General features: G+C 42.2%; 1 protein-coding gene across 3 annotated transcripts in view; it reads left to right on the top strand.

The window, feature by feature from the left end:
- LOC115201556 (proteasome activator complex subunit 4B) overlaps positions 1 to 7,274 on the top strand; it is an 81,625-nt gene extending 74,351 nt beyond the window's left edge. For 2 of the 3 annotated variants that reach the window (XM_029765297.1, XM_029765299.1), the window contains 4 exons: positions 2,376 to 2,538; positions 3,035 to 3,168; positions 3,409 to 3,550; positions 5,419 to 7,274. In XM_029765297.1, coding sequence (XP_029621157.1) covers positions 2,376 to 2,538; positions 3,035 to 3,168; positions 3,409 to 3,543 — 432 coding nt within the window. In that variant the 3' untranslated portion in view covers positions 3,544 to 3,550; positions 5,419 to 7,274. The remainder of the gene's footprint in view (positions 1 to 2,375; positions 2,539 to 3,034; positions 3,169 to 3,408; positions 3,551 to 5,418) is intronic. The other variant, XM_029765298.1, reaches the window with a different exon arrangement.
- Positions 7,275 to 15,308: the final 8,034 nt, after the last annotated feature.

The raw sequence follows: 15,308 nt of genomic DNA, 5'->3' as shown, positions 1-15,308 counted from the left end.
ATTGTTTTCTTGGTGACTATGATCCCAGCTGCCCTGAGATCATTGACAAGATCCTCCCGTGTAGTTCTGGGCTGATTCCTCACCGTTCTCATGATCATTGCAACTCCACAAGGTGAGATCTTGCATGGAGCCCCAGGCCGAGGGAGATTGACAGTTCTTTTGTGTTTCTTCCATTTGCAAATAATCGCACCAACTGTTGTCACCTTCTCACCAAGCTGCTTTGCGATGGTCTTGTAGCCCATTCCAGCCTTGTGTAGGTCTACAATCTTGTCCCTGACATCCTTGGAGAGCTCTTTGGTCTTGACCATGGTGGAGAGTTTGGAATCTGATTGATTGTTTGCTTCTGTGGACAGGTGTCTTTTATACAGGTAACAAGCTGCGGTTAGGAGCACTCCCTTTAAGAGTGTGCTCCTAATCTCAGTTCGTTACCTGTATAAAAGACACCTGGGAGCCAGAAATCTTTCTGATTGAGAGGGGGTCAAATACTTATTTCCCTCATTAAAATGCAAATCAATTTATTACATTTTTGACATGCGTTTTTTCTGGATTATTTTGTTATTCTGTCTCTCACTGTTCAAATAAGCCTACCATTAAAATTATAGACTGATCATTTCTTTGTCAGTGGGCAAACGTACAATATCAGCAGGGGATCAAATACTTTTTTCCCTCACTGTACATACACTTAGGTTGGACTCTTTAAATCTCGTTTTTTAACCACACCACAAATTTCTTGTTAACAAACTGTATTTTTGGCAAGTAGGTTAGGACATCTACTTTGTGCATGACACAAGTAATTTTTCCAACAATTGTTTACAGACAGATTATTTCACTTATAATTCACTCTATCACAATTCCAGTGGGTCAGAAGTTTACATACACTAAGTTGACTGTGCCTTTAAACAGTTTGGAAAATTCCAGAAAATGTCATGGCTTTAGAAGCTTCTGATAGGCTAATTGACATCATTTGAGTCAATTGGAGGTGTACATGTGGGTGTATTTCAAGGCCTAGCTTCAAACTCAGTGGCTCTTTGCTTGACATCATGGGAAAATCAAAAGAAATCAGCCAAGACCTCAGAAAAGAAATTGTAGACCTCCACAAGTGGTTCATCCTTGGGAGCAATTTCCAAACGCCTGAAGGTACCACGTTCATCTGTACAAACCATAGTACGCAAGTATATGGGACCACGCAGCCGTCATACCGCTCAGGAAGGAGACGCGTTCTGTCTCCTAGAGATGAACGTACTTTGGTGCGAAAAGTGCAAATCAATCCCAGAACAACAGCAAAGGACCTTGTGAAGATGCTGGAGGAAACAGGTACAAAAGTATCTATATCCACAGTAAAACAAGTCCTATATCGACATAACCTGAAAGGCCGCTCAGCAAGGAAGAAGCCACTGCTCCGAAACCGCCATAAAAAAGCCAGACTACGGTTTGCAACTGCACATGGGGACAAAGATCATACTTTTTGGAGAAATGTCCTCTGGTCTGATGAAACAAAAATAGAACTTTTTGGTCATAATGACCATCGGTATGTTTGGAGGAAAAAGGGGGAGGCTTGCAAGCCAAAGAACACCATCCCAACCGTGAAACACAGGGGTGGCAGCATCATGTTGTGGGGGTGCTTTGCTGCAGGAGGGACTGGTGCACTTCACAAAATAGATGGCATCATGAGGATGGAAAATTATGTGGATATGTTGAAGCAACATCTCAAGACATCAGTCAGAAAGTTAAAGATTGGTCGCAAATGGGTCTTCCAAATGGACAATGACCCCAAGCATACTTCCAAAGTTGTGGCAAAATGGCTTAAGGACAACAAAGTCAAGGTATTCGAGTGGCCATCCCAAAGCCCTGACCTCAATCCTATAGAAACTGTGTGGGCAGAACTGAAAAGGTGTGTGTGTGTGTGTGTGTGTGAGCAAGGAGGCCTACAAACCTGACTCAGTCACACCAGCTCTGTCAGGAGGAATGGGCCAAAATTCACCCAACTAATTGTGGGAAGCTTGTGGAAGGCTACCTGAAACATTTGACCCCAAGTTCAACAATTTCAAGGCAATGCTACCAAATACTAATTGAGTGTATGTAAACTTCTGACCCACTGGGAATGTGATGAAAGAAATAAAAGCTGAAATCATTCTCTCTACTATTATTCTGACATTTCACAGTCTTCAAATAAAGTGGTTTTCCTAACTGACCCAAGACAGGTCATTTTTATTAGGATTAAATGTCAGGAATTGTGAAACTGAGATTAAATGTATTTGGCTATGGTGTATGTAAACTTCCGACTTCAACTGCATATGGACACACTGTCACATTGTGTAAATAATGAACTCTTTCCCCCTCTTCTTCTCTACCTTCGTTCTCCCTCTGTCCCCCAGGTGAGGGAGATGGCTGCCACCACGTTGAGCGGTTTCCTCCAGTGTAACTTCCTGTCCATAGAGGGCCCCATGCAGAGCCACTTTGAGGCCCTCTGCAAGACCCGCCTGCCCAAGAAGAGGAAGAGGGAGCTGGGCTCCGTGGTGGACACCATCCCCTCCGGAGGTAGCTACTAACACAACTGTCCAATGCTTTACTTAGCACGCATACTGTTCCTGGTAGTGCTGCAAGCATACTGGCTCGGTTCCAATATCCACACTAGAATGGCCAATGCATAGCTGCATTCTACGTGCTATTGCTAGTGTGGATATTGAAACAACCACTGTCTACATCAGCGTTTCCCAAACTCGGTCCTCGGGACCCCAGGGGGTACATGTTTTTGATTTTGCCTTAACACTACACATCTGATTCAAATGATCAAATCTTGATGAATAGTTGATTACTTTAATCAGCTGTGTAGTTGCTAGCGCAAAAGCCAAAACGTGCACCCCAGGGTTTAGGAAACCCTGGTCAACATGCAACGGTCCATTGCCTTACCTGGAACAGTTGCCATGATTGTGTTAGATGGTCTTCTAGATTGTAGTTTCCTTGACCTTACTAAACCTGTTATACCTCAGCTTTTCAATGCTCCTTTTCAGTCTTTTCCTCCCTGTGTGTGTAGATCTGGTGCGGCGTCATGCTGGAGTGTTAGGTCTGAGTGCCTGTATCCTGTCCAGCCCCTACGATGTTCCCACCTGGATGCCCCGACTACTGATGAACCTCAGTGCCCACCTCAATGACACACAGCCCATTGAGGTGAGGAGGACACACACACACACACACACACACACACACCTCAACGACACACAGCCCATTGAGGTGAGGAGGACTCACACACACAGAGAGAGGAAGAAGAAACACACACACTGCTCTCACACAAACACACACACCTCAACGACACACAGCCTATAGAGATGAGGGGGACCCCAAACCCATGTCTCTCTCCCCATTCCCGGTCATCTTGTTCCTGAATGCGTCTTGTGTCTACTCCTGCAGATGACAGTGAAGAAGACCCTGTCTAACTTTAGGCGGACTCATCATGACAACTGGCAGGAGCATAAACAGCAGTTCACTGATGACCAGCTGCTGGTTCTGACCGACCTGCTGGTCTCTCCATGCTACTACGCCTAGATCCCTGGTACGTAAACATACAGCAGCTAACAGTAACACCCACACACCTGCTGGTCTCTCCCTGATACTAAACCTAGATCCCTGGTACGTAAACATCCAGCAGCTAACAGTAACACCCACACACCTGCTGGTCTCTCCCTGATACTAAACCTAGATCCCTGGTACGTAAACATACAGCAGCTAACAGTAACACCCACACACCTGCTGGTCTCTCCCTGATACTAAACCTAGATCCCTGGTACGTAAACATACAGCAGCTAACAGTAACACCCACACACCTGCTGGTCTCTCCCTGATACTAAACCTAGATCCCTGGTACGTAAACATACAGCAGCTAACAGTAACACCCACACACCTGCTGGTCTCTCCCTGATACTAAACCTAGATCCCTGGTACGTAAACATACAGCAGCTAACAGTAACACCCACACACCTGCTGGTCTCTCCCTGATACTAAACCTAGATCCCTGGTACGTAAACATACAGCAGCTAACAGTAACACCCACACACCTGCTGGTCTCTCCCTGATACTAAACCTAGATCCCTGGTACGTAAACATACAGCAGCTAACAGTAACACCCACACACCTGCTGGTCTCTCCATGCTACTACGCCTAGATCCCTGGTACGTAAACATACAGCAGCTAACAGTAACACCCACACACCTGCTGGTCTCTCCCTGATACTAAACCTAGATCCCTGGTACGTAAACATACAGCAGCTAACAGTAACACCCACACACCTGCTGGTCTCTCCCTGATACTAAACCTAGATCCCTGGTACGTAAACATACAGCAGCTAACAGTAACACCCACACACCTGCTGGTCTCTCCCTGATACTAAACCTAGATCCCTGGTATGTAAACATACAGCAGCTAACAGTAACACCCACACACCTGCTGGTCTCTCCCTGATACTAAACCTAGATCCTTGGTACGTAAACATACAGCAGCTAACAGTAACACCCACACACCTGCTGGTCTCTCCCTGATACTAAACCTAGATCCCTGGTACGTAAACATACAGCAGCTAACAGTAACACCCACACACCTGCTGGTCTCTCCCTGATACTAAACCTAGATCCCTGGTACGTAAACATACAGCAGCTAACAGTAACACCCACACACCTGCTGGTCTCTCCCTGATACTAAACCTAGATCCCTGGTACGTAAACATACATTAACACCCACACACCTGCTGGTCTCTCCCTGATACTAAACCTAGATACCTGGTACATAAACATACAGCAGCTAACAGTAACACCCACACACCTGCTGGTCTCTCCATGCTATTAAACCTAGATACCTGGTACATATGCACGCACACACACACAATTTAAACGTATGCTTGGGTGGAAAAATTCCCACACAAATTACAGTACATTATAAACTATACAAGGCACCAAGCATTAATCCCACCATCCATTCTGTCTCTCTTTAGGCCCAAGCAATAATCTCACTATCCATTCTGTCTCTATTTAGGGCCAAGCAATAATCTCACTATCCATTCTGTCTTTATTTAGGGCCAAGCATTAATCCCACTATCCATTCTGTCTCTTTAGAGCCAAGCATTAATCCCGCTATCCATTCTGCCTCTTTAGAGCCAAGCATTAATCCCGCTATCCATTCTGTCTCTATTTAGGGCCAAGCATTAATCCCGCTATCCATTCTGCCTCTTTAGAGCCAAGCATTAATCCCGCTATCCATTCTGTCTCTTTAGAGCCAAGCATTAATCCCGCTATCCATTCTGCCTCTTTAGAGCCAAGCATTAATCCCGCTATCCATTCTGTCTCTTTAGAGCCAAGCATTAATCCCGCTATCCATTCTGTCTCTTTAGAGCCAAGCATTAATCCCGCTATCCATTCTGTTTCTCTTTAGGGCCCTGTTCAACTTTCAGGAGATTTTTATGTTTTCTTAACGGAGGAACGTCACCCTCGATGCCCTCTTTGAGCCACTTGACAATTCCTCACTCTGGCATTAGACTGGGAAGGCCTCAGACTGAACAGAACAGGGCCCGTATTCAAAAAGCGGTTTAGAGTAGGATTGCTGATCTAGGATCAGTTTTGCCTTTCAGATCATATTGACTACCATTATATGGACAGGGCGGCCTGATTCTCGATCAGCACCGCTACTCTGAGACGCTGTGTGAATACAGGCCCAGAACAGAACACAGCAGCCTGCATGAGGGTAGACCGAGTCCTCACATCCAGGCCCCTGCACTCTGGCCAGACCAACGGACAACATCTGGGTCGTATTCATTAGGCATCAAACGGAAGACAACAGCATGAAAAACAGGGAGGAACTACCTGGGACTTGTCCATTAAGAACCGCTTGTTTTTTGTGGGGGGGGGGGTTCCTTTTTTTTCTCCTTTTTTTTATGATGTACCCTGAGGACCCTGAAAAGGGGGGACGGGGGGAACACGAATGCATAATGGTTGAATGGATGGAATAAAAGTTGTGTATTTAGCGCTGAATTACATTTTTACTATACTTAATATTTAAGGATAAACCATAGCAGGGATGATTGTCCTGCGGTTTGTAATACTACTGTACAGTTTTTCTTAAATTTTTATTTTCTTTATTGCTTGCGTGTGTTTGTGGAATGCTTGATGATACCCTACCTCTGGTCCAAGGTGTAGTGTGCGTTCCTCCACTAATGCACCACCACTTGTGGAGGAGTGGACGCTACGCCCTGGACCAGAGCTAGTCCCTGTCCCCCTGTACTATTGCTCTCAGCTCAAAATCCCCTCAATGTTATCAACTCTGAGCCAACTAACTGTATTATCCCAGTAGAGGGTAGAAACCGTACTGTTCCAGTTCTCCTATAGTGAAGTGTTCTTAGCCACAGTCTGTTTGCGTTTAGATTAGATTGAGAATGTATCCCAAATGGTAGCCTATTTGTTTTAGTGCACTACTTTTGACTACAGCCCATAGGGCTCTGGTCAAAAGTAGTGCACTATATAGGGAATAGGGTGCCATTTGGGACTTGTTTAATCTATATATGATATGTGCATATTTTATAATGTGTATATAGCATATGAATATAACATAAATGCACAAACATGTATTTATTTATTTATTGGTTTGAAGTGCTGATATTATTCTTAGAGTTGCTGGTAATGAAAGATTTTGGGTTTGTGAGTAAATAGGTTGTTCAGCTTTTTAGTGACAGAGCTTTTGATTTCATCCTGCTCTCTCATGGGCAATGGTATATATGCAGTAGATGGAGTGATTGTGTATGTTCATTCCCCAAGGCTGTATGTGTGTGCTGTGTTGAGCTGATGAGCGCAGTTTTATCGTCATGGCATGTGTCTAAACACCTCTCAGAACCCCAAGGGACTGGTAATTCCTTGACACAGATAATTAGAGAGTCTCCATTGAAACAAGGCTTTTCCAGGACAAAAAAGCCAAAGTCCAGGACTAGGCTAAATCTGTGTCCGGGAAACAGGCCCAAGGAATAACCAAACCTCCTGTCCACCACCTTAGCATCACACCCCTTCCTCTACTCTACAATATTATTCTCCATACTTTTTTTAAAACCCTAGTGAGTTATTTTTTGTTCAATATTTTGTTTATCCATGAAGACTTGAAAAGCTAGTCTCATTGAAGCATCGGTTCAGTTTAGTACTTCACTCATGTGTAGTGCCAAAACTGCATTGATTTTTTTTTATTTTAGATGTACTGTTTGCTTATATTTAATGAAGAAAATAAATAAATGGGTTGCTTGTAACACATTTCTAGTGTGTGTGTCTGTGCCAGTTGGTTTTGAGATGACTCATATTGAAGTTAGTCACAGCTGGGGCCATATGCATCCTCATGAATAGGGCAGCAATAGAAAATATGGTATATCAAGTAGACACGTCTTGGATATGCAGTGCAATATAAAGTAGCACTTTGACTGGTTTAACTGTACCATGTTGAGAGGGTTCTTTTATCTTACACCAAGGTCTAGGAGTTGGGTCTCAATGTACAGTGGTAGCCTATATAACAAAGCCACTGTAACCTACAGAGGGGATTCAAGAATGAGTCGGACCCCATTGTTCCCAAGGTATTTCTAGACTAAATGGTGTGACTTATTCTCCCATGAGAATGGGTTTGTTATTCTTATGATTTCGTTAGGGACAGTTGGAAATGTACATGGGGGGGGGGGGTCCAAAATAGGACAGTGTTTGTTTTTATTGGGTACAAGGGAGGGTAGTGTGTTTTCCCTGTTTTACATTCACTATTTTGCATGTTTTACTATATAATTTCTTCCATCCTTGACAAATGTCCTAATTTGCTTGAATGCACCTCTATATCAAGGTGTTTTGGTACTTCCCTTATGCACTACGCTTTTCCGCGTGCTAACTTTTACAATACCACAGGTCAAAATAGTCTGTCCATCCTGCCCTCTATCCACCATTCATCGTGACATTAGTGGTAGGTGGATCGTTTGTCAGATCGGCAATAGGCTAACTAGCAATCTTAAAACGCATAAAAACAATCAAAGCTACACCAATTTTGTATTTGAATCCACAAGAACAAATACAAATAGCTGATAGGCAGCGGAGAGGCCAGGCTCATCATTGCTCATGAAGGAACCGTGAAGACATGACATGCAGCTCAAAAAGCTCCCCTATTGATCTTGTTAAGGGACAATACAATTATCCTACCTAGACTAACACCACAATGCAATGAACAATTCTATTGTTTTCAAGCGAGTACAAAATTGTACTCTAAGCTGCAGTTTAATGTAAATAATGGAGCAAAAGCACTGTGATTTGAATTTTTCACTCCATTTGAATCAGTTGTGGGTCGACTCGACAGTTTAAGGTCTAGAAAGGCACAGTAGCAGGCCAGTCTGGCTTTATTTTTACATCTAAAACTGATATGCGCAATCTGTTGCAGATCATCATTTTCCCAAGTCGTCCTATAAGAATGTGGCCACGCCATGTATTTATGTAAAAAGTAGGGACAACAATGGATATATAGTATGTTCGACTTTATTGTACAATCCCAGTCACTTAAACAAATATTTGTACTGTGTATATTTTTTTTAACTGACAAATAAAATCAATCGCAAACTTTGCAGCGGCCATTTGACATTTGATAAATATAAAGATCCGTTACAAAACACAAAAGTTTAATGATGTGGAGATTGTCAAACCCAGGATTCCATACTGGGTAGTCCTACAAGGTAGGGAGGGGTGTATTTTCTGTTTGTTGAGATTGACATTGTCTATTTATAGTAGTGTTGAAAACGCAAACCATAATATCGAAGCGCCTGAAGTTGGTATGGTTTGTTTATTGGTTGTGTCTTGCATTGGCACAGAAAGCTGTTGGTGGAAAATGTGTTGCATATATTTGATATTCTTAAAAATATAGCATCAAAATGTTCAATCTGATTTCCCCCCTAGCTGATCATTGTCTGCAGCTGGCTATGATCATAGTGTAGGCCTCATGGAATAAGCAGGAGAGTGGGCTTGTTCGTGGTGGTCAGCCAACCCCCATAGATAGCCCTGCTTGGCATCAGCTGTGCCACAAAAGCATGCTAATTGGCAAAGTCCATATTCACGTTTATAAACACTGGGTGGTTTTTAGGACAACCCTGTCACGAGAATTTCTATCCCAATGTTCTAACTGATCTATTTTATATCTCTGTCTAATTCCTGAAGGTCGAAATCTTCAGTTCAAGAAATAGTCTCAGCCTGCAATAGATCAATACTTTATTCCGAGAGCGCTCTGCCCTTGAAGTGCAGAGCGAATCTTTTATATACACACACACACAAGTTCAAATCTTAAGCTACGCCTTGCTCAGACAGTTACTTTTCCACGACACATACATTATTTATCATATTCTGCAACATGTTTCAGAATTTTCTGCAAGCCTAACAATTTCTCCCCTCCACGGGTGGGGACAGAATGTCCTGTTATTGGTTTCACAGTAGCACAACTTGTCTGTCGATAGCTTCTCTTATCCTTTGTTTCACACTTGCACCCTGCTTATATAGCTAAACAGGAACAAAATGTCCTGGTTCTAATTCTGACTAAAACTACACACATCATCAGACTATAGTTTTATGAATCTAATACATTTCACACAATTATATGGTTTCAGGGTGGAATACTTTAGTCATTATCTTAAACATACAAATTATTCTATCACCCCCCACCCCGAGTAAATTTTGATTTGTCCATTAGAGAGAGACGTTGAAGCTAGAGAGGTGGACATCCCGAGGTGGTACCTGATACCCTCACGCGCCGCACGTCTCCCATGACTTCACACACTCATCTCCCACCTCTTGTCGATGTACAGCGCGCCGCCATCGTCTTCTCCAGGATATTTTTGGGGGATCACATTAACAAGAAAATAAAAAACATACATTTTTTTATGATATAGTGTGAATAAAAATGCATGTGGTTATTATGGAGGCGGACGGTAAGTTTCCAATTCCAAATATGAAAATGTACGGGTTATATATCAACGATGTACATTTTCGCATATTGTTTTCTCTAGCCTACACATCAATATGCCAATGTCTATCATTTTTCTAGATGTGCTTTTTCAAGTAACCGCAATATTAGGTTGCATTCAGAATAGATAGGCTATATGGTCTATTATTGCTTCTGATCATCACCTGTGAAGGAATACTTTTTCCTTTGTAATGCCTGTAGCTGGGATGAGGCAGGGATGGAGAGAGGAAACCTTCCGTAGGCTATTGTATTTGTTTTCATCATACGTAATTAAATGACCATGATGACACATTTACTCTCTTGACATTGAAATGCTTTTACATCACAGAGCATTCACACGAACAAATGGATACATGCAAATGCGGTAGGCAGGGGTGCCGCCAGGGATTTTGGGCCCCATGAAAAGATATTACATTGGGCCCCACCACCACAGGCCACACCAACCCTGCGTAATTGCTGTAACCACACACCTCCAGAATCCAATCGACACATTCAAAGCTTTAAATAACTCTACCTTTGCAGGCTTGCAACTCTCTTGTATTCCAATATTTACTGTACGATATTTACTGACGGTGAGATGTGAAAATATAACACTGTGCAGACATGCATGCAACATTCTACATACAGTGAAATTCATTATTTGATGCAAGACTGATACCCTCTATGCTAAAGGCCATCTTACAGTCTAAATGTAATTTTAGTGGTACAATTCTTGAATGGAAAATTCTCTTAACATTAATGAATAACTTAAAATAAATATAACATGAACCTCTTCAATTCAAATAAATGAACATTATCATCTATAGAATGATATAACAAACAAAATAATAAAATCAGCAGCAGATTTTTGAACTAAGTCTACAGTTGAAGTCGGACGTTTACATACACCTTAGCCAAATACATTTAATCTCAGTTATACAATTCCTGACATTTAATCCCAGTAAAAATTCCCTGTCTTAGGTCAGTTAGGATCACCACTTTATTTTAAGAATGTGAAATGTCAGAATAATAGTAGAGAGAATGATTTATTTCAGCTTTTATTTCTTTCATCACATTCCCAGTGGGTCAGAAGTTTACATACACTCAAATAGTATTTGGTAGCATTGCCTTTAAATTGTTGAACTTGGGTCAAATGTTTCAGGTAGCCTTCCACAAGCTTCCCACAATAAGTTGGGTGAATTTTGGCCCATTCCTCCTGACAGAGCTGGTGTGACTGAGTCAGGTTTGTAGGCCTCCTTGCTCACACATGCCTTTTCAGTTCTGCCCACACAGTTTCTATAGGATTGAGGTCAGGGCTTTGTGATGGCTACTCCAATACCTTCACTTTGTTGTCCTTAAGCCATTTTCCCACAACTTTGGAAGTATGCTTGGGGTCATTGTCCATTTGGAAGACCCATTTGTGACCAAGCTTTGACTTCTTTGGGATAAGGGGCAGGATTTTCACGGCCGGATAAAAAACGTACCGATTTAATCTGGTTACTACTCCTGCCCAGAAACTAGAATATGCATATAATTAGTAGATTTGGATAGAAAACACTCTAAAGTTTCTAAAACTGTTTGAATGGTGTCTGTGAGTATAACAGAACTCATATGGCAGGCCAAAAACCTGAGAAAAATCTAACCGGGAAGTGAGAATTCTGGTGCTTGTAGTCCTTTCAAGTCCTTGCCTTTCTAACAGTGAGTTAGGGTTCATTTTGCACTTCCTAAGCCTTCCACTAGATGTCAACAGTCTTCAGAGAGTTGTTTGAGTCATCTATGATGAACAGAGACCGAATGAGAAGGCTGGGAACTTGGTGATCCACGTTCCAAAACGTTTTTCAAGAAACTGGTTTCATCCGGTTGGAATATTACTGAATCTTCACGTTCTAAAGGCCCTAAAGATTGATGCTTTACAATGTTTGATATGTTTGAACGATCGTAAATATATATATTTTTTTTACTTTTCTTCGTGACATTCTCCTCGCACGTCCTACATTTGGAGTAGCTGAACTGAACGCGCGAACAACAAGGAGCTATTTGGACATAAATGATGGAGTTTATTGAACAAAACAACCATTTATTGTGCACCTGGGATCCCTGGAAGTGCCTTCTGATGAAGATTACTAAAGGTAAGTGAATATTTCTAGTTTTATTTATGCTTTTAGATGACTCAAAAATGGCGGCTATCTGTATTGCTTGATGTCTTTTTCTGACCGCAGTACTTAGATTATTGCAAAGTGTGCTTTCCACGTAAAGTTATTTTGAAATCGGACAACGTGGTTGGATTCAGGAGATGTTTATCTATAATTCTTTGAATAACAATTTTATATTTTATCAATGTTTATGAATAGTATTTTTGTAAATCGGTGTGCTGATTCACCGGCAGTTTTGGAGGCAAAATATTTTCTGAACGTCACGAGCCATTGTAAAATGCTGTTGGTGAAGCGGATGCAACAATGTGGACAAGTTTGCCACAAACTTTCCGTAATAGTTCAGGAGCCCCAAAAATGACCTCAGCTCTGATATAAGGTGCTCTCCAATGGTTGGTGCTGACACGAGGATGTCGTCCATGAAGCACACAACATTGTCTATACCATCCATGATCTGATCCATTGTGTGTTGGAATATCGCTGGAGCTGTCGAGATTCCATAGGCCAAGCGATTGAATCTGAATAGCCCCTTGTGTGTATTGACGGTCAGATACTGTTCTGACTCCGGATCCAGCTTCAGTTGCTGTGTAACGCTTGTCGTGTGTGGAGGACCAAGACGCAACAGGGAAGTGTATACTCATCTTCTTTTTAATATTGAAGACGGAGAAACAAATGAAACACGTATACAATTAACAGAAACGACACTAACAGTTCTGTCAGGTGATAAGCACAAAACAGAATACAACTACCCACAATACACAATACAAACAAACCCCTAATTAACGAGGAGCCGCTGCTTCCAATTGAAGGTCAAGAACAAAACTGCACATAGAAACAGAGTGACGAGAATAAACATAGAAAATGCCCTAACATAGAACATATACCAAAACTCTAGACCACTCTAATCAAACACCCCTTGTCTATACACATAGACTAACAATCCCCGAAACATATAAACAAAATACCCCCTGCCACGTCCTGACCATACTAAACACTAACAAATAACACCTTTACAGGTCCCACCAGCTAGAGTGGCAAATAGATCTTTAGCGTTTGGTAATGGATATTCCTCTGGTAGTATGCAGCGATTTACTGTGACCTTGTAGTCTCCGCACATTCTGACGGTCTTGTCTTTCTTTGGGACTACAACGATCGGAGCGGCCCAGTCGCTCCTCGCTACTTTCATGAAAATGTTATTCTTCTGTAGGCGGTCCAGTTCCTTCTCTACTGCTTCCTTAAAAGCATAGGGAACTGGACGTGGTTTGTGAAAGATAGGCTTGGTTCCTTCTTGCACTCTGACTTTTGCTGTGAAGTCTTGTATTTCGCCGTAGCCATCTTTGAAAAGTTCTTTGTGCTTCTCCAGCATGTTAGTGAGTGTAGCCTGACTCACTGGTTTGTCATTTCTCAGACTGAAGATTTCTCCCCAGTTCAACTTGATCTTTGGTAGCCAGTTTCTGCCTAGCAAGGCTGATTTTTCTCCTTTAACAATGACAAGCGGTAGCGTCCACTCCTTCCCCTCATACCGGACTGGTACTTGGATCTGCCCTAACACAGGAATAGTGTCACCAGTGTATGAAGAAAGGCGGATGGACGCTGGCTGAAGAGGGCACTCTTTCAGTTTTTCTTTGTAGAGTCTCTCTGGAACCAGAGATACAGACGCTCCGGTGTCCAGCTGCATTTTTACTGGTTTTCCCGCTAACTCCATGCTGAGATAGATTCCATCTTTTTGTTGTTGAGCTGTGTACACTGAACAGTTCCAATACTGTTTCAGTTGTAACTTCATCTTCTTGTGCTGCGTCTGACACTTTGTGCGCTCTTGCTGTGCGTTTTGGAGCTTTACACACTCTCTGTAAATGTTCAACCTTTCCACAATTGTGGCACTTTTCATTTTGGAATCGACATTCACTGTGCTGATGATTATCTCCCCCACATCTGTAGCAACTTGGCTTAGACCTTTGAGATGTGGGCTGCTTTGTTCTTGTGTAACCTTGAGGACGGGACTGAGAAAAGTGTGACTTTTGTGAGCCTTTTTCACCACGTGCATCACTGACCTTGTGAACACCTTTCTGACGTTCTGCATGTCCCGATAGCTCAATAGTATCCCTGTCGGCAAGCTCGAATCCAAGTGCGATATCACAGGCTTTCTTAAAGGTCAGGTCCTTCTCTGACAGAAGCCTTCTGTGATATGCTTCACCTGTGAGACCCCATACAAACTTGTCTCGAAGAGCAACATCAAGAAATCGTGCGAAGTCACATGTACTTGCCAGCCTTTTCAAAGCAAGGATGTAGTCAGCCACGGTTTCCCCTTGACTGGTGACGTTGGTAAAATCTGAAACGTTCTGCAATGAGAATTTGCTTAGGCTTGAAATGCCTTGAAGAGTTTCAGTCAGTTCTGCGTAGTTCAACTCCACTGCTTTTATTGGTTCAATGAGACCTTTCAGCAATCTATACTCAGTTGGACCCAAAACACTGAGAAATATTCTGCTTTCTTTTCATCTTTGATTTCATTGGCAGCCAGCCAACGCTCAAAACGCTCCAAACAGGAATCAAAATCCTCTTTTGTAGCCTCAAACTCTGGTACTTGACTAATGGTTGCAATTTTCACTGTTTATTGTTCAGTTTCCTTATTCCTTGTATTCTTTAATTTTCTGAATTTCCGTCTAATTCTTTACTTCAGAAGTTTCTGCAATTACTTCATTCACTGCACTCATTTGTAATAATGTACACACCGTGTTACGTTTCTTCTTCCTTTTTTTTTCTTGACAATATTTCGCCACTGAGATCGCCTAATTTCAATGGGTTCAATGAGTTTGTTTTATTTAACCACCAGAGGGCAGTGTCGCTATTCTGGACTCCAATAGTCTTGCTACTTGGCAGCTCCTGAATACTGTACCTACTAGCAGTGGTTAGCCTTTTCTACTGGCGAAAGAAAATACAAAATAACTGACGAATTACATAATTATTTTGAGTTTCATTACGCAACATTCTTCCCTTCAAGCAAGTTTAATCACCTCGTCGCCACTGTAATATTTGTGTTGTGGAGAAATTACCAGGCAGTAGACGGGAGTACAGTTAGTTTTCGTTTAGTCAAAACCTCTCGTGCTCTACAGCCCCCGGCCCAATAGTGCGCATGTGCATTTCCTAGTAACACTGCCGTAATACATTACTGCTTAGTAACAGCATAGT

This window comes from Salmo trutta, chromosome 10, assembly GCF_901001165.1.
Source record: "Salmo trutta chromosome 10, fSalTru1.1, whole genome shotgun sequence".
Classification (NCBI taxonomy): Eukaryota; Metazoa; Chordata; class Actinopteri; order Salmoniformes; family Salmonidae; genus Salmo; species Salmo trutta.
This window is presented reverse-complemented; position numbering and strand designations above follow the sequence as displayed.